The 19,256-nt window shown below is 55.2% G+C and overlaps 1 protein-coding gene across 2 annotated transcripts; it reads left to right on the top strand.

The window, feature by feature from the left end:
* The first annotated feature begins 1,932 nt into the window (after positions 1-1,932).
* PDCD1 (programmed cell death 1) lies at positions 1,933-18,109 on the top strand. 2 transcript variants are annotated; one of them, XM_019627998.1, is made up of 5 exons: positions 1,933-2,151; positions 15,101-15,460; positions 15,810-15,971; positions 16,772-16,806; positions 17,105-18,109. In XM_019627998.1, exons 1-5 carry the CDS (start codon positions 2,076-2,078, stop codon positions 17,333-17,335), a joined length of 864 nt encoding a protein of 287 aa, XP_019483543.1. In that variant the 5' UTR covers positions 1,933-2,075; the 3' UTR covers positions 17,336-18,109. The 2 variants fall into 2 exon arrangements, with proteins under 2 accessions (XP_019483543.1, XP_019483533.1); XM_019627988.1 differs by having other exon boundaries at positions 1,934-2,151; positions 17,102-18,109.
* The last annotated feature ends 1,147 nt before the right edge of the window (positions 18,110-19,256 follow it).

The raw sequence follows: 19,256 nt of genomic DNA, 5'->3' as shown, positions 1-19,256 counted from the left end.
CAGCCTTCGTGCCTCCCATCTGCACCCACATGCCCCTGCCAACCCTGACCTCCCAAGGCCCAAGTGCCCCTGTCAGCCTCCTGAGTCTGGCCCCCACCCAGCCCACTGCCCCAAGGGACACCAGTGGGAAGGCAGGGGGACAGGGAAGGAAGGAGAGAAGGAAGACGGGTGAACAGAGAGAACATAGTAAAAGGAAAGGGGACAAGAAAGAGGGGGAGGGGAAGGACAGAGTGGGGACACCAGGCGGCACAATCCACCCCGACTTTTGGTCCCCTCTGTGGAACGTGGCCAACCTCCTACAGATAGTGCCGTGGGGTGGAGGGTGCTGCAGTAGTGAGGAGACCCCCCAGGGGTCTGACTGCCTGTCCCACCCAGAGCACACGACCCACCCTTCCCCACAGGCCCTTAGCTCAGATCCCACAGGAAGGAACTGCCATGCCCAGGACAGACAGATGATGGGCACCGAGCTGAAGTGCCAGGCTCTGTGCTGACCCTGACCTCACCCTTCCCCCAGCCCCAGGCTAAGCCCCCAATCATCTCCAGCATGCCTGCCCTCTGAGGGGAAGCCCCAAGGTTCTGTGTACCACAGACGCCTGTCCACTCCCAGACCAGCCACCAACCTGGCGGCCAGCTCCCTGCACCCACAGGGCCCACCTGGCCTGCAGCACCCCCCCCCATGCCACCCACCCACCCACATGCCTCGGCTCGGGGAGTGGCCCTTTGTTCACAAACTAAAGCTCTACGCTCGCTCGCTTCGCCTGCAGACATCATCTTTGATGCTCTTTTTCCACTGGTTCAGGTTTCTTTAGTGTTTTCCCTTCATAACCAAACCCCGAGTGTCTCGCGGAGCTGGGCTGCAGCGCCAGCTGTCAGGTGGTTTCTATCTCGGTTATTTTAAACTGATGAGACCTACGCAACATCACTAATATCAGCAGTTTCATTTCTGTTTTCCATTCAGTATAATAAAATGCTTAGAGCAGAATGCAACAAAATAACCAAAGTATCTCACAAACTTCTAGGCTATACAGCCAGGCCAGAGCCCTCTGGAGGCCCCAGGATCACCCCCACCCCAACATGAGCAGAGCTGGGGGCCCTGGGTAAGGGGTTGTGAACAGGTCAGACCTGGAAGGTGAGGTCTGCACACCCGGCCCTGCAGGCTGCTAGGAGGCTGCTGACGGTGGAAAGATGTGGAAACAGGGCACCCAGACCTGGCATGGGCTTCCTGAAAGCTTGAAGCTGGGAGGGGGCACTAAGCACACAAAGCCCTTCAGTGGGGGGCCATCAGGCAGGGCGCCCTGCAGATGGGGAGGGGCCCAGTCCCCTGGGCAGGAGAGGAGCAGGGTCTCAGGTGGCAGACGGTCAGCAGCCCACTTGCAGCCCGGGGGAGGGGCTGAGTCTCTCCTGGAGCAGGAGGGCAGGAGAGCCCTTGGCAGGATGAGTCCATGCTGCCCGCTGCCCAGAGGGGTGGCTGGCAGGGGGCAGCAGAGGACTGGCCAGGCGCTTGCCTGCCCTCCCTTCCAGCAGTGGCAGAATGGTGGGCTGGAGCCCTGTGGCCACCAGGGCACAAGAGATGAGGCAGAGCCCACTCCTCACTGCTATCCCGGGGACCTGAGCCCAGAGAGGGCGACCCACCTCCCACGGACAGGAAGATGGCTGGGGAGGCGAGGAGCGAGGCCCCACTTCCCATCCTGTGAAAAGAGAAAGAGACAACAACAAATAAAGAGACCGCAATTTTCCTAAGATGGAGAGAGCTTCCCGGCGGGGCAGGGGCTCCGGACCCTCCCCTCCATCTGCCTGTCCCTCTTGGTTTCTTCCCCCCCTTCTCTCTCTCTGTCCCTCTGTGTGTCTCCATCTCCACCGCCCTCCCCTGCCCCTGCTCTGTCACTCTCCCCACCTCTCTTTCTCGCTTCCCTCTCGCTCTGCCCACCCCCACTCCCCTCCTATGTGGAGGAGGAGGAAGAGGGGGCGGGGGCTCGGGGCGTGTCCCTTACACCTGACGGGGACAGTTTCCTTTCTGCGAACAGCTCTACTGGAGCAGAGGAAGAGAGGAGGCTGACAGACTACGCGCTCGGGGCATGGGGACCCCATGGGCGCCTTGGCCACTCGTCTGGGTTGTGCTGCAGCTGGGCTGTAGGCCAGGGTGGCTCCTAGGTACGTGGCTCAAGGTTGGGTGGCACCGGGAGTCGGGGCTGGGAGCCAGCCGTGGTCCCTGGGGTGTGGAGGAGGCTGTGTGTGTGTGTGTGTGGGGGGGGGGGTTAGGCCCCTCAGGCCCCTCCCGCAGGCAGCGTGCTGTGTGGCTTTGGGCTAGAGAAGTTTCTTTTCTGGGTTCACCTGGTGGTGAGTCTTGTGAGCAGGCGGGAGCGTCCCAGCTCGCCCTCTGTGCCCAGTAGGACGGGCAGGCCTGTGCTCCCCATCTATAGGATGACAGAGATGGACTGGCCAGAGCCCCAAACCTGGGCCCAGCTGCCCCCACTTGTGTTTTCCTGGGATAGGACAAGCCTCTCAGAGGCTGACTGGTTCTTGAGGTGACAGGCTAGATGGCCTGAAAACTTACTTCAATTATACCAAAGTGTAACCTTGTGAGTAAAGACTATTCACCCCCACTCCCTCAGGGGCCTGTGGCGCACCCCTGGGGTCTCTGGACGAGACTCCGGTGTGCAGTGTTAGGCACAGCTCACAGCGTCCACAGCCAGCGCTGGAAAGGGGCCTGGCCCCAAGCCTCCCATTCGGGCTGTCCACTGGACAGACCCTGCAGGCCTGTGGTCAAAGCCTGACGGTCAGGGAGAGGGCGCCTCCTGGCTGCCCCCATCCCTAGTCAGTGCTGCACAGGTGGGAACCGGGAAGGTGGGTCCCCAAGCCTAGCCCAGGGCCTTTCCACTAGACCTCACTGAGATGGGGGATGATGGTCTCTGGAAGGACCAAGATGAGATAGGGTGCCCTGACACCCCACCAGGGCCACACATCCGGTGTCCCAGTGCCCAAAGGCCCTTGGTCACCTCTGCCCTCTGGGGTCCGCCCTGTGATGAAGGGGACACCAGGCAGCTCAGCTGTTCCTCCTCAGCAGGGCCTCGCCCTCCAGACCTCATGGTTGGCAGAGGAAGCAAAGCTGGGGTCGGTGGTCCAAGGGCCTGTGAGCGAAAGGTGCTCAGTGGTGGACCTTACAGGGAGCCCAGTGATGGAAGGAGCGGGGGCGCGCATCGTCCTGGGAGGGGACCGGAGGAATAAAGGGGACTGTGATGTCCCCTGTGACCTGCTCCCCACCAGGACCCCTTCCCAAAGCTGGGAAAGATGAGAAAGAGATTCTGCAGGCAGACTCTGCAGTGTCAGATGCACTAGCTTGTGTCTCAGACAAGGTTTCCAAACTCAGCGTGCCTCAGTTTCCCCATCTGTGACCCAGGCGCCAGCCACTCTCAGCACAGATACCCCAGAGCTGCCCATGTCGCACGCGGGGCGGTCCTCCTGCTCGTCCCCCAGACTCAGGCACTCTGGGCTGCAGGCCACTTTTCATCCCATGACACATCTCTTTTTCTTCCTTATTTGCTATTTTAGTCATTTCCATGGAAAGCCCCGTCTTCATGCGCATGTTTTTCTTGCATTTTATGAAATATCCAGCGGCTGGCCGCCCCCTGTCCCACGGGGGAGGGTCAACGGCAGCACAGATTAAGGCCCTCATTGCTGAGCTTTGTGACCTCTGGCGAGACGCTAACCTCCCCGAGCAGCAGGTCAGGGACAGTAATGCCCTCCCGACAGGGTTGTGAGCACTGAATCAGTCAATTTATAGAAAGTGTCTGGCACAGTCCATGGCACATGGTTTTGAAGTCAGATTGTTTTGTTTCTTTTTTTCAAGTTACAATCTTGAAAATATTGGAATCCTACAGAAAAGTTACAAAAATACAGCAGTGAATACCCTTTACCCAGCGTTGCCAGCTGACAATATTGGCACACTCGCTGGCTGTGTCGTGGCTGTGACAAACACCACAGACCAGCAGCCTGCACAACAGTTCATTGTCTCACAGTCTGGAGGCTGGGGGTCTGAGATCACGGTGTTGGCCAGGGTGGCTCATCCAGAGGCCTGGAGGGAGCGAGTGGTCTAGGCTTCTCCAGGCTCTCCAGCTTCCGGTGGTGGCCGTCAGCTTTTGGCACCCCTTGGCTTGTAGACACGTCATCCCATCTCTGCCTTTGTCTTCACATGGCCCTCTCCTGTGTGTGTCTGTCCAAATGTTCGTCTTCCTATAAGGACACAGCCGTGTTGAATTAGGGCTGCCCTCCAACCTCATCTGCAACAATTGTATATGCACCTTCCCTGTTTCACGTAAGGCCACACCCTGAGGTGCGTCCGGGTGGGGCACAACACAGTCCATCTGTGCACTGTCCCAGCTTTGGGCCGAGCCTTGGGGGCCACTGCAGACGTGCCCCTCCTCCTGGGACGGTAGCTGCCACGCAGCCCCAAGTCCAGATGCCCGTGTGTCCCACCCCAGGCCTCGGGCGGGTTTATCTTTCCCTGATGGAGCCAAGTCAAGGACTGCCTGCTTGTCTGCACATCACTGTCCTCAGCAGGCCCCGCCCCTCTCTGTCTCTGCCGGCCCTGGAGTTCCTCCTTTCTTTCTTTCTTTTTCTTCAGTCAAATCTCAATTGCATTTTAGACATGGAAAGACTTGAGATGAGGAATGTTTTATTGAGGTATAATTGACATAAGGTTCTATCAGTTTCAGGTGTAGGATGCAATGATTCGGTGTTGTCTATATTGTGAAATGACTGCCATGATTTGTCTAGTTAATAGCCATCACCTCGCATAGTTACTGCATTTTGTTTTTTGTGATGCAAACTTTCAAGGTGCATTCTCCTAACTACTTTCAAGTGTGCAGCATAGCCATGCCTCGGTGTCTCTGGGTAGGCTGCAGGACCCCCGCGGTCTGTGGTCAAGTCTCTCAGAGAAAATGGCATCGTGTTTGCACAGAGACCACAGCACGTGGCTAACTCAACTGTATGTGACTCCATTTATGTGCCGTTCGCCAAATGGCCAAGTAGACCCAGGAAGTAGGTGGCGGTGGACAGGGGTGGGGTGGGAAGGCTGTGCACAGGGGCAGTGGGAAGGGCCTTGGGGGACACAGGACAGCTCTGTACCCTGACTGTGCTGGTGCAACACAGACCAAGCACTTGTCGAAACTCAGACAGTCCTACTCCAAGACGAATGACTCTTACTCCATGTAAAGAAGACAAAAACATACCCTAAAATGGAAGACGCTCGCAAATATTACCACCGAACCTGCTAGCAGCCCCAACCCCTGACATGGGCGGGGAAGAGAGAGCTGGCCTGGGGGACGGCAGAAAGCAGTATTTTGATCAACTACTATTAAGCGAAAGACAAATGTTACTGTACAGATGTGCCATCTTCCAGTTTGTAAATGTGTTCTCACAGACAAATGAGCCAGCCATTCTGAGCCTTCTTGTGTGGAGTGTGATGGAATAACAGAGGAACATATTGTGAACTCTGAGAGCCAGGGGTCCAGCTGTCAGGGAGGGAAGACAGCCTGTGGGACTGGGTTGGAGCTGTGAACCCACAGTCTTCCACATGCATGCACAATATAGGCGGGTTTTCGTGTGTGTGTATGTACACACATATATACCGATGAAGATGTAGAAATAAATAGGCATGTGTGATGCCTGGGGGTTAATACTATATATTATACAAACACACATATGTGTATAAACATATTACCTGGTTTTTGTTGATTCGAGTTCATGCACCTCCTTTGAGAGCAGTTGATGCCACCTCCTCCATGAAGCTCTCCCGCTTTCTCTTTGCAGAGTCCCAGCCACTTTAGCATCTTCTTGTAACACATGCCAGCGGTCTTGTGCTTCTGTGTGTATCTTAGATGTCCTTCCAGATGGCAAACTTAGAGGTCCTATGTGGCTCCCGTCTTTGGCAGCACCCTCTGTAAGCTCTCAAGCAGCACAGATGCTCAGTGAGCCTGCAGACAGTTCGCGTCAGAGACGTCGAGACACAACCTGAGTGTCCAGGATCAGCACGCCGGGAGGCGCGCAGCTCTCTTCCCGGCTCGCGGGACCCCAGACGTGCCCCGTGGGGTTCAGGCCTTTCCATTCTCTTCAGACCAGTAGATTCTGAGGCCGAGGAAGCCAAGCTCTGGTGATGCCTGGACATGGGTCCAGCCCCAGCTCCTCCTCTGACACACGGGCACCTTCCAGGCCCTCCCCCCATCGCCTCCAGCTCTTCAGGGTCATGCGCCGGCTCCTCTAGCTCCATCCCAGGGACCACTCTCCTTCCCGTCACAGCCACGCCTGGGTCATCGTCGCCTCCCGGAAACTTCTGGGAGCTTCCTAGGGGATGGGCCTGTCTCACATGCTCTGTTTCATTTCAGCTTGTTCTTTACAAGGCAGTTAGAATGATTTTTTAAAATCTAAATGACATCATGTGTCTGTTTAAAACTTTGTAAATTCTGTAGCAGATTCCCATTGTGCTCAAGTCAAAGCCAGGCCTTTACTTTTCTTCCTCAAAGTTCTCACACAGCCACCCTCCTGGCCACGAGTCAGTCAGTTCCTCCTCCTTTAGAGCTTTTCCTGGCAGCACAGCGGCTCTAGCTGTCTGTGGCAAAAGGTCACATCTTCCCTTTTCTTCAGTCTGTCATGGGACTATCTAAAATGGAGTAAAATTCAACTACTGAGAAAAGCTGTAAAAAAATATATTTTACTTTTAGAGTTAACAGACATAAAAGTAGTTGGTCAAATTACTGTAAATGTTTCAAATGCTTATTCTTGATCTCTGTGCAGACGTCATTGGGGCTCAAAAACAGCTTCTGATGGGGACGACCTGGGGGATCGAGTGGCCCTGTTACCCTGAGTGTGACTGATTCCACCTGCCCTTTAAGGTCTCTGCTTAAATGTCACTTCCTCAGAGACTGTGCCCCTGGCCATGCTACCAAACTAGATCCATCCTCTTGATCATATTTCTTATCACTGCATCTTATTGGCTTCATTTACAATACCTATAAAACTCCCACACACAGACACACACACACTCATAGGCACACAGAGACACACACACACACATTTGTAGACACACTCATACTGAGACACACACAGACATACACTCATAGATACACACAGAAACACATTCACACACAGTTACCACACCTTCACACACAAATACACTCACACAGACACACATTCACACACACACATTCACATGCACACACACACATGCACACACACACATGCACACACACACACGCACACTGATACAGACACACACACTCCTGTCTGCTTACTTTAGTCCCTGTTTCTCTCTCACAGACGCCAGGTGGCAGGGACTGTGACCATTTTTTCCGCAAATGCATACCAATTGCAAAGTCAAAATGTCAAATTCGGTTCGAGACTGGTGAATATCTCAGAGCCCTTAATGTGCTCATATGAAGAGCGAAATTCCAAATGGATTTGCCAAGCTCGCCTGTAGGTCTTTCTCCAGGTGCAACCCTCAGAGTGCATTGTGGGAACAGCTCCTCCAGGAAGCCGCTGGAGGTCTGTAAGTGCTAAAGCTACTCTTACCAGGTTACAGAGCTGAAGTTACACTGATGTTTAAACTTGACCTGCTATCGTTATTTCATGGGTGGAAAAAGTAGCAAATTGGAATTATGCCAAAGATTTGGTGGGATGAGGTGTGGCACTCACTGGCCGTTTCTTCCTTAGCTTCCTTCCTACCTTTTCTTACTCTGGAGCCAAAATACTGAGAATTAAATGTCTCAGATTTCTCAGCCAGATGACTTCTGGATTGGTTCTTCCAAAAAGTGAAACTGGCAAAAGATGGGAAAGCTGAAGGATAAGGGAAATTTGATTTCGATTTTGGAAAGCTCTGAGTGTTTCTGACAACAGTGGGTGGCCTCAAGCTGCCAGTTCCAGCAGGAAACCAGCCACCACAAGCCAGCGTCTGTGCCCTGTAGGGCGTGGGCAGCTGCGGCCGTGATGACAGTGGGCTTGGCAGTGGTGGCTGGGAGCGTCCTGGGCCTGGCTGCTACCCCCTCGCAGTGCTGCCCCGTGGGGCTTGTGTCTGCCCCTTCCTCGTCAGGCCTTCCCACACTGCTGAGACCAATTGCTTGTGTAAAACCCCTGTTGGGGGCCCTCCGGTGGCTGCTGTCCCCTGGGACTCTGGTTGACATGGGGTCAGGGTGGAAGAAGGCGGCTGACTCTACCTTCCACACAGACTGCATGAGAGTAGAAAACGCGGTGTCAGCATGCGTCAAGAACTAAATGACAAGAGAAACCCCCAGAGCAAAAAGGGCAGCACATCAGGGAAACAAAACCATGCGTGAAACCAGAACCCGGAGTCAAGCTGCTCAGCCATGTGCCAGTGCCTCCCCGTGTGGGCCCAACTGTCCGCACATCCTCGCTCCCTGACTGCGTCCACACAAGGGGTGCACGGAAGCCTGTAGCCCCATGAGCTCTGCCCATAAGCAAACCGTCTTAGTCAATGCCACATGGGCTCTGACACTGCGGCTGCAGGACAGCCTTGTCCCCGCTCCCCCCGACTGGACTGTCAACCAAAACCCTGCGTAAGTGGAGGACCTGGAGTTGCCACGCTCGGCCACTGTTTATTCATCCTTGTCCTGTGAGGCACTTGGCCGGGGACCAAACTCTTGGAGTACTGGGAGGGGGGCAGTTAATTCTGTGGGCATGCCTCCAGGGGTGTCACAGCCAGTACCCTGTGCGGTGGCCTGACGGGCTCACGGGAGTCATGTGCAAGGACCTGGGACCACAGAGGTGGAGCACGCCCACATTGTCACCCGTATGGCACTTGGAAGCCACATAAGGCTTTTAAACTAAAAAGGAATGTGAAAATATTTTAAAGCTTGAAATATATAAATATAGGAAATGGCTGTTGAGGGATGATGTTACTTGAAGAAGAAAATATGAAGCATTTCATACGATTTTTCAATACCTGTTAGCCCATCAGTGGGATGCCCAAGACATAATAAGCAAAAAGAATTGTCTCAGTAAATTGTCATAAGGGCGACACAGCCAGGCCACATGGGAGGCTATTGGAGAGCAAGCCGCACGTGTGCTGAAAAGCTAAAAGTGCAGTTGCAAGAAGGAATGTAGTGTCTCTTGGAACAATGTAGAATGAAAAAATAGTTTTCAGTTTCCAGAGATTGCTGACTTGGAAGGATTCTGGGAAATAATAATAGTTTTTGGATATAAAAAAGCTGGAAGTGTGATTCAACGTCGCATAATGAGAAGCAAATTACAGAAATGTGTCCTAACCCATTTAATTCCTGCATATTCCACGATCACTGACAAAATAGTAATGGCCTGGAGTTCTTTGAACGCCATTCAATGGGAGATTAGATCAAATCTTCAAAGTAAAATGATAAAAATACCAGGAAAGTTGATGCTTTTCTGAGTTCTACGTAAACGAGGGCTCTGTCCCAGTGAGGGAATTCTAAACCCTCCGAAACAACCCTAGGATAAATTGTGCCCGAAATACCTCATTCACCTTTGATCAGCACTAGTTGAGAAGATGGAGACAAATAGAATGCAGGACTGAGAAAAGCAGCTTTGTGCTGAGGAAGCGGCTTTGTGAAAGATATTATAGGAAAAAAATGTATGTGACTTTGCAAAGAGATGGCTGATGAGTGATGACAATCTGTAAATATTTGGAAGATATGAACACCCGGGGGAGAGGAATTCTTCAGCATGTTAGCAAGAGCTATAATTACAGTTTATGGCATGAAATTAAAAACAAGATTTAAAGCATTCAAAACCACCTTCCCTGCGGCCCTGGAGACCGGTGTTTGAAAACATAAGTAATGTGACCTTTGGGACCGCTGAGGGCTGTCGTCTGTTTTTGTTTTGGGGTGTTTGGGTTTTTTTTTTCTATTTTAAAAAATATAATCAGTGTGATGAAGACAGAGGTATAAATCTCTTGTCAAATGCAAATGCAGTGAACACCCGGTTTACTTTATGATGTATTGGGTTGTCAGAAAAGACGTGACGTATTTTTTCTATGTTTTCCTTTGCAAAAAACATGTCATGACTTTTCCGACAACCCAATAGAACAGGCCCTTGTGAGAGACTCTCGGCAGCTCACTGAACTGCTTGCAGTGAGTACAGAGGCACAAACCCTACAGTCCTTCCATCGAGGGTTCATCCTCCCACTGGGCCCACTTATGGCAGAGAGCAAATCCCGCTGTTGCATTTGACCTGAGTGTCACTGAGGGCGCTTTGTAGACTCATCGGGGTTCTGTACCAGCTGAGGCGACAAGCAGCGCAGGCGCTGTGCCCAGAATAGGGATGTGCTCTTATTTGCACTTGACACATTCCCCGCCACCTGGGTCTTGGATTGTGTCTTCCCTGGGGAACCTGAACCCCAGCCCCGGCCGCTTTCCCACGCCTGGTCCCCTGCCTCCTGCTGATCTCCTTACTCTTGCTTGGCCCAGAATCAAAGTCATCTGACATGTGACATCAGTGTGCCGCCCAGGGTGAGCAACCCGCCGTGAGTGCCCACAGCCCACCTGCCCTCCGCTGGCCAGCTCTGGGGTTTTAGCGACCTGATCCTGTTGTAACACCATCTACTCTCAATGCTCCAGGACATGACCTACTGAGGGTTTGGTGTTCAGGTTTTACGGGGCGCGCTCTCAGAGTAAAGGGGGCACAGCTCCATGAGGTTGCAGCCTGGTCTGCGGGGACCTTGGGCCACCAACGTACCGCTGAGTTGGACCCACCTTGAGGCAAGAAGCACCTCCCCAGAGAGGCTGCGCGTGATCTCTCCAGGCTTATGCTCCGGCGCGGGGACAGCCGTGAGTCACTACCAGCCCTGCCTGCCAGGAACATCACCTGGCCACTGAGCGTCACACTGCTATTCCTGACCAGCCACACTGCATTGTCACTAAACCTCGAAAATCCTCCCTTTACGCTTTCCCTCACGTTCTTTCCTTCTCGTTGTCCCCAGACACTACTTAAAGCAGTCCAAGTGCTTAGTGACTCACAGTTAACACACCATCATATTTTCCCAACTGGTTCCCAAGATTTCCAGAGGCGAAGAAGGCGCTACAGGTAGCACAGCATCGGGTGGGGACTGGGGTGTCTTGGCAAGCGCACGCCCCCGTGAGAGGAGCGGCCACCACTCAGCTCCAGACGCCCAGTGAGTGGCACCCAGTGTCCCACATCTTCTGATAGTTCAGGTGAGGTCGGAAATTCCAATTTTTATGTGAAGTCTATATTTTATACATGTTAACTCATTCTAGGCTGTTTTGGTTTTTTAAGTTCCATGTGAGCTAAAAGGAAACACATGTCTGCAGGTCGGATGTACCACCACTATCATTTTGCAAGTTCTGGCCAAAGCTTATGAGAGGAAATGACATCTAAGTAAATAACTATAGTGTCCCTCTGTCCCGTGGGGTCTGGTCCAGGGCCCCCACGGGTACCCAATGCCAGACTGCCCAAGGCCACAGACAAAACGGTGGGACGCCTGCTCACAACGTGGGCTGCAGCAGGGCGCCCCCCACCCTTCTTCTGCGTGTGTTCAGCTGAGTGCCCAGCATGCGACAATGTCAGTTTGGGGTTTGGGAAATTGCCAGGATTGTTGGCTTTTTCGAACATTTTGATATAAGATTGGTCAAGTCCACTGCTGAGGGTGCCCGGGGCGACTGGGCGTGCTGTGACCTGATTGCCATGCCGCGCGCACAGCTCGTCCTGATCCCCGTTATGCCTGCCAGCTGTGCCCTGTGACCCCTTCCCTCAGCCCCCCGCCCTCCATGGTCTCTGTGGCCACACACTCGCTTTCTGGTGTTTAGACTCCACATATAAGTGAGAGCACATGGTGTTTGTCTCTCTCAGTTTGACTTATCTCACGCAGCACAATACCCTCTATATCTATCCATGTTGTCGCAAATGGTAAGATTTCATTCTTTTTATGGCTGAGTAATATTCCATTGTATATGTGTGCCACATCTGATTTTTCCAATCGTCTGTTGATGGACACTTTGGTTGTTTCTACATCTTGGCTACTGTAAATAGCGCTGCAGTGAACACAGGGGTGCAGATATCTTTTGGAATTAGTGTTTTGGATTTCCTTGGATAAATACCCAGACGTGGAATTGCTGGGTCATATTCTTAATCTTTTGAGGACCCTCCATGCCATTTTCCATAGGGGCTGCACCAGTTTGCAATCCCACAAACAGTGCACGAGGGGTCCCCTTTCTCCACATCCTCGCCAACACTTGTTTGTTGATTTATTGATGATGCCATTCTGACAGGTGTGAGTTGGTATCTCACTGTGGTTTTAATTGGCATTTCTCTGATGACTAGTGACATTGAGTGTGTTTTCGTATGTCTGTTGGCCATCTGTGTGTCCTCTTTGGAGAAATGTCCATTCAGTTTCTCTGCACATTTTTTAATTGGGTTGTTTGCTGGCCTGCTGCTGAGTTGTATGGGTTGTTTTTATATTTTGGACATTAACACCTTATTAGATGCATAGTTTGCAAATATCATCTCCCACTCAGCAGCCTTCCTTTTATTTGTGTGGGTGGTCTCCTTTGCTGTGAGAAACTTTCCAGTTTCATGTCGTCTCATTTGTTTATCTTTGCTTTGCTCTGCCATTTGCTTTGCCAGCTATGACATTCCTGAAGGGTCCAGGCCAGGTGCGCAGGTGCCCACCACCCGGGTGTGTCTGATGTTTGTTTGTGGGGGATCACAGATGTGTTGGGCCTCCTTGGGGCACCAGTTGGGGACCCCACAATGGGGATGTTTCTTCTGGACCCACAGCCCTTTTCCTTTGTGATAAATAAGAGACCTGTGGGGGCATGTGGACAGGGACCCATGTAGCCCAAGGTCACACCTTGTCAAGCTCAGATGCCGTGAGTGACACCAAAAAGAGCCAAAGAACAGACAAATGACTCAAATGGTCACAAATTAAGGTTAGGGGGTGCATATGAGAGCCCAAACCTGAGAGAAACAGGGCAACCCGGCCACACAGGTGATGACAGGGTCCCAGGACCCATCAGCCAATGTCCACACAGAGGCTTCCCTGGGGAGGCTTGCTGGAGAGATCCCGAGGGGAGTTTCTCAGGTTGTCCTGGCCACAAGAGGGGTCTGTTTGGAGGCCTTGGCAGGCTGGACCCGATTGGTGGCATGGATTTGGGGTTGGGGTAAGAGAGCGACATGGGGTGGCACCGTTCAGACTGGGCATTCCCAGGGGTATTTGTGGGGGGATACGTAGCAAAGTAGCCCGTGGAGCCAACACTCTTCCCTCTGGTGCCTCAGTGTCATAATACGACTTTGCTAAACCTGTGTCCAACTGGGGCTGTCACTCACTGATGCTTACCTTAAGTAGACTGTGCTTCCTGAATGTTGGGGAAGATGCACATTTGTACTGCCAGGGGCAGCCCGGTGTGGCCTGCTGGTGGCCTGTGGTTTGAGCACACAATTACAGATAAGAAAAGGGCTAATGCCCCAGTGGTGTTTGTGTCACCACCGAGAAAGTGGAGGGAGTGAGCAGATGCCCAGGCTCCATGGGGCAGTGGGTCTTGCTAAGAGTGAAAAACCCCCCTGCACCGGCAACCCCCAGCCCAGGCTGGCCCCCTCTCAGACCTCCTCAGCCTCCCTGATGCCCCAGGCCCCTCTGCAGGGATGGGTGGGCCACCAACCGCTAGAGCCACTCCTCCACGGCACCCAGGGGACCCCAACCTGAGGACCTTCTTGGCTCCGGCTCACGGGTGGTGCTCCTGCTCACATCTGGCTGGCACGTGGCAGGACCCATAGGGAAAGCACCTGCAGCCACATGACTGGCCGTGTCCATCCATCCATTGATCGATGGCCAGCGGAGGTGCCAGGGAAAGGAAATGGTGGGGGGCCCAGGCTGACTGGGCCCTGGTCTCTCCAGGCCACAGTGCCCTCAGTGTAAATGGGGGGGGGGTCCTGTGTGTCCCTGAGCAGCACCACAGAAGTGAAGGGGTGATGGGGACACCTCAGGGCCCACCTGGCCTCACCCTTCAAGGCCCAACTGCTTTTCCTAAATATCTGTGATTTTGCCCTGTGCAAGTTTCCCAGTGAAGATGGGCAGAGGGCATCCTCCTGGTCACACATGCTCTGACGTGGCCCAGGCTGAAGGGGCACAGGGTCCCGCACCATCCCTTCCTCCTGGAAGCCGCCAGCTCGGTGGTCAGAGCAGGCTGGGCCTACAGAACCAGCGCTCTCCGCTCTGGTTGCACTACGACCAGCCTCGGGTCACCCTGGCCTTGGAAGCTGCTGGACCCCTAACTGAGGCAACCAAGTCTCAAGTCTTGTCATCGTGTGGGAGGAAACACTCCCAGTAAACATTTCCTACGGGCAGAGCTGAGTGCAACAATAAATGCAGAGCCAGGGAGAACAGAAGCGTAAGCTCGTGTGTCACACAGGCTGGCCCTTTGTGGGGAGAGCCTTGAGCCCCTGTGACGTGGGGATGTCTCTGGACAGAGTGTGGGCCGGAGCCCAGGACCGTCAGGGCCTCCATGTCTGTCCTTATCAGGGGTGCTGGCCCAGCTGACCTCTAGACTCCAGCCCCCAGAGTCGTGGCAGGAGGCACAGAGGGCTCCACGCTGCCCAGGTCAGCAGGGTGCATGTGGGCATCTCAGCTCTGAGCCGGTCCTGAGATGGACAAAGGCTGGACCCTGAGCCCAGCGCCCCGCCTTGCCTCCCCTCCACCAGCACAGGTCAGACAGGACTTGGCCAGACGGCTGCTCAAGCACCTGGGATGCATAGCTGGGAACATGGGGTCAGTGAGGGAAGGGTGAAGGCCCTTACAACCACCGCTTGGGAGGGAATCGGGGGACCTGGGGTCAGAGCCAGAAGGCAGCCGGCTCCGGGTCTTATCACAATCAGAAACAAGATCCCACCATGGTGTTACCTGGCAAAAGGTGAGGACCTTGTTCCTGGGGGCATGCAAGGAGGGGCCACCAGGCTCCATGGCAGAGGCACTGCACAGCGGACTCCGGTGTGGGCTGGACCTTCCAGAACCTTCCTGTTGCACAGGACATAGGAAAGTAGGAAGGGTCTTGGTGGGCTGTCTCCACTCCCTTTTCTCATGGTCTGCTGGTTCTCTGTCCACCCCCAGGCACCCCTAACAGGCCCTGGGGCCCCCTGGCCTTCAACCCATCCAATCTCACGGTGGCTGAGGGGGAGACGGCCACCTTCACCTGCAGCTTCTCCAACACGTCCAACAACTTTGTGCTCAACTGGTATCGCATGAGCCTCAGAAACCAGATGGAGAAGCTGGCCGCCTTCCCTGAGGACAGCAGCCAACCCGATCGGGACCGGCGCTTCCGCATCACACAGTTGCCCAACGGGCGAGATTTCACAATGAGCATCCTTGCTGCCCGGCAAAATGACAGCGGCACGTACCTCTGTGGGGCCATCCACCTGTTCCCCAAAACGCAGATCAATGAAAGCCCCTGCGCCAACCTCACCGTGACAGGTGTGGGTCTGGGACCCCTAAGGGTAGGGGAAAGGCAGAGGGCAGGGGTGAGACCCCGTGGCAGGGGTGAGCAGGGGCTCTCCAGGCTCCGCTCCAGGGCACTGTCCCACACCTGGGACCACAGTGACTGATAGCTGTGGGCTCCTGTGATCGGAAGCACCACAGACCCACTTGTCCTAAGGGAGGGGGCAGGTGGCGGGCGCCTCTCAGGACAAGGTCATGCAGGCCTGGGTGAGACTGGTCAGCGCAGGTCTATGATCAAGGCCCCTCGGGACTTGGAGAGGGCGAGACAGGAAGCTGAGTCCCCATCCTTGTGTCCCCATCCCTGAGTCTCTTTCTGTGTCTCCAGAGACAATCCTGGAGCCAACCACTGAGGGCCCCAGCTCCCCGCCCAGGCCCACGGGCCAACTACAGGGCCTGGTCATCGGTGTCACAAGCGTCCTGGTGGGTGTGCTGCTGCTGCTGCTGCTGACCTGCGTCCTGGCCACCGCCTTCCCCAGGGCCATGCGAGGTATGCCCTAGCCAGCTCACCGCCAACCCCGCTGGGCAGAGCCCAGGGCACTGCCCTCAGCCATGTCCACCAGCCCCTCCCCCACTGCCCTCCACAGTGAAGACCCCCCACAAGGAGAGGGTGGTCTCTGGGGCCCTTCAGAGACACCAGCCATGTCCCCTCTCTCCCTCTTGCCTGCTGTCAGGCAGTTGTCAAGGTCACACAGAAAGGCAAAGAAGGCCCCCATGGGGCTGAGCCACCCCTCAAACCTCAGCCTGCACCTCAGGCTACAGGACACTGTGAAAGTGTGTCTAACACTGCTGGGAGCCTGTGGTCACAGCCACAGCCACAGGGGTGTGTTGTGACGCCCCTGTCTCACTCTGACTGCCTGTGTAGCTCCCCCACCCCCTCTACACACTCCCTGACCGGGTCCAGGCAGCTGGTCCTCTCAGCCCCTCCAACGCTGGGTGGATGTCTCTGGGGCTGGAAGGAGGGGCCAAATTCAATTCTCCTGCAGCTGTGTCCCAGAGGGGACCCAGCCCAGGGTTAGGTCAGCCCTCCCTCAGGCCCGAGCTCCAGGGTATGCTTTCCCTGGATGGGCACCTATGGCCATGTTCCCAGACAGGACCCTTGGGAGATGAGCAGGGGCTCAGGTTGTTTCATGGAGAGTGGGAACAGGTGGGCAGGGTGCTGAGCCACTGGGTTGGAAGGCTTGGGGCCCTTCCCCTGGCTGGAGGCCTCCCCAAGCTCCGCCCAGACCCCTTGAGACCCCACCCTCACTGCGCCTTCAAGCTCCCTGACCCCTCTGTGTTTCTCTGCAGGAGCATGTGCCCGTGGGAGCCAAGACCAGCCTCTGGTGAGTTTCCTTCCCTTCCTGGCAATGGTGCTGGTGGCTGGCCAGGCAACTCTGCCCCAGGAGTGAGTGGCCCTGAGAAGCCACACCCGTCCTCAACCATTTGAGCATAGGGACCTGTCATGGGGCCCAGGCCCAGCCCCGTGTGCATGTGCTTATTTGTATGCATGTGTGTGTCTGTGTGTGCTTGTGTGTGCACTGTGTCTGTGCACACATGTGGGCATCTGTGTGTGCGTGTGTGTCTGTGTGTGTGCCGGCCACTTGGAGAGCACTGACTCCTCTCTCCTTCTCCCCTAAGAAGCAGGGCCCCTCCCCTGGGCCTGTGTTCTCCGTGTACTATGAGGAACTGGACTTCCAGTGGCGGGAGAAGACCCCAGAGCCCTCTGCCCCCTGTGTTCCTGAACAGACGGAGTACGCCACCATCGTCTTCCCAGGCAGGCCAGCCTCCCCCAGTCGCAGGGCCTCCGCTGATAGCCCGCAGAGTTCCTGGCCTGTGAAGCCTGAGGACGGACACTGTTCTTGGCCCCTCTGACAGCTTTCTCACAGGCCGGTGGCCTTGAGACCCTCTGCCCAGAGCTGGGGTCATGCCTTCCCTGGAGGAACACACAGTTGGGAGAATTTGGGAGCCACCAGGGCTGAGCTGTGTTGGAGTGACAGCCCTGTGCTAAGCCAGCCCTGCCTGGCTCTCCTCTCAATGCTCACCGGGACCTGGCCAGAGGAGGGACCACTGTCCCACGTGGGCGAAGAGAGGAGACCGCTTAGGACTCTAGGCCCAGACTGGACTGAGCTACCTCTCCCTCCTGAACTGCTGCTCTGAGCGTCCTCCGTGCCCTTCCTGAGGGTATCAGGGGGCTTTAGTGTCACTGGGGCCCCTGCTGCCTCCGAGGGAGACGGGTGCTTGAACATGGGAGCACAGGGTCCTGCTTGGGGACTCTGCCTTGGAGTGGCCAGTGAAGTGCCCATAATGAGGAGATGCAGTGCACACTCCGAGAAGCACACAGGGGAGAGCAGGGATCCCCCTGGCTGGTGGGCGGGGCAGTGCTCCAGAGTTGCCTTGTCCTTGGCACACATTCATGGTGCTATTTAAAGGGACCTCGGGGGCCTCCACCTGGGCTGCTGGGTGAGTGCAAGTGTCCTTTCGCTGGGTACCCTGGGCTAGGCCTGCCACTCCTCACTGAAGGGCAGCTGTCGAACCAGGGCAGCCAGTGGGCACAGGGCCTGGGGACTTAGAAACACATGTCCCTCGTGGGCTCCACAGACACTTGAGAGGCCCTTTCCTGTCCTATTATATTATAATTAAATAATGATGGATGCTCAAACAAAGACTCCCGTTGTCTCTTGCTCATATGGGTCAGTGGGGGGAGTGGGTCGGGGGGAGCCTGCTGACAGCGGACACAGAGAGATCTCCATGGCCCACGCCCTCACTGTCCCAGAAACACGAAGGCCCTCCAAGACCCCTCATCTGTTCCTGCCACACTCACACCCTCAGCCTCTGACTTCAGGGGGCTGTCAGGTACCACCCCAAAAGCCCTTCCCGGGCTTCACACCCCAGGAGCCTAAGGCTCCTGCCCCCAAACCACCTCAGCCTGGCAGGGGGCATCCCCTGTATCTGCCCCACTCCAGCTCCCATGAGTCCACACACCTCAGGGTCCCTCCTGGGCAGTGTCAGTGCCCCTAGCTGGGGGCTGGGCCAGGAGGGTTGGCTGGGCTGCACCAGGCTACTAGCAAGCGGGTGCCAGGTGCAGCATCTGTGGGAAATGCAGTCCCTCCCCCCACTGAAAGGGAATGTCTGTTCTGTCCTCCAGAGGGGGATACAGCACCACCAGGCAAGTCCCTGACTGCAACAGTAGGCGCCCACCCAACTTGTTCCCTTGTCCAGGCCCCGCCCACTCCCAGCCCCCTGAGCTCACGACCTGTGTCCAGTACACTGGGACCCTGTCCTGGGTCACCATAACCCCTGCTGCCTCCAGGGGAGCCTGGTGACATGCCTCCAGGATGAGGCCAGGATGCCACAAGGGGTCACGCAGGGGAGGGAGCAATGGCCCAGCGGCTTGGAGGTCTGTGGGTGGTGCGGTTTTGCGAGCCTGGAAAACTCTGTAGGTTCTGTAGGAGAACTGCTACAGCAACAAGAAACTCTGGGCAAGTAGCAGATACAAAGGTAACGTCTCGAAATAAAGGGCTGTCGCATGTTCAACACTAACCAGTCAGCAGAAAAAGTGGTAGACAGCGTTCCGTTACAACAGAATAGAACATGAAATGCCTGAGGTGGGTTAATGAGAAACGTGCAAAGCTGAAGGAGGCGAGCACAGTGTGGGCCGGCTCGCAAACGCGCGCCTGGGTTAGGATGACTCGACACCATGAAGACGTCAGTTTTTCCTGAGTTAATTTATAAATCTAACAGGATCCAAAACAACCCCCACATGTCTGCAACTGTAAAATGCACATGGAAAAAT

The sequence above is a fragment of the Hipposideros armiger genome, unplaced genomic scaffold, assembly GCF_001890085.2.
Source record: "Hipposideros armiger isolate ML-2016 unplaced genomic scaffold, ASM189008v1 scaffold_17, whole genome shotgun sequence".
In the NCBI taxonomy this organism is placed as follows: Eukaryota; Metazoa; Chordata; class Mammalia; order Chiroptera; family Hipposideridae; genus Hipposideros; species Hipposideros armiger.
This window is presented reverse-complemented; position numbering and strand designations above follow the sequence as displayed.

Bases quoted from the DNA above. Each gene is read 5' to 3' on its own strand.
- PDCD1 (XM_019627988.1), top strand. From the start codon at position 2,076: ATGGGGACCCCATGGGCGCCTTGGCCACTCGTCTGGGTTGTGCTGCAG. The intron at 2,152-15,100 runs GTACGTGGCTCA...GTCCACCCCCAG, and splicing joins TAGGCCAGGGTGGCTCCTAG to GCACCCCTAACAGGCCCTGG. The intron at 15,972-16,771 runs GTATGCCCTAGC...GTTTCTCTGCAG, and splicing joins CTTCCCCAGGGCCATGCGAG to GAGCATGTGCCCGTGGGAGC.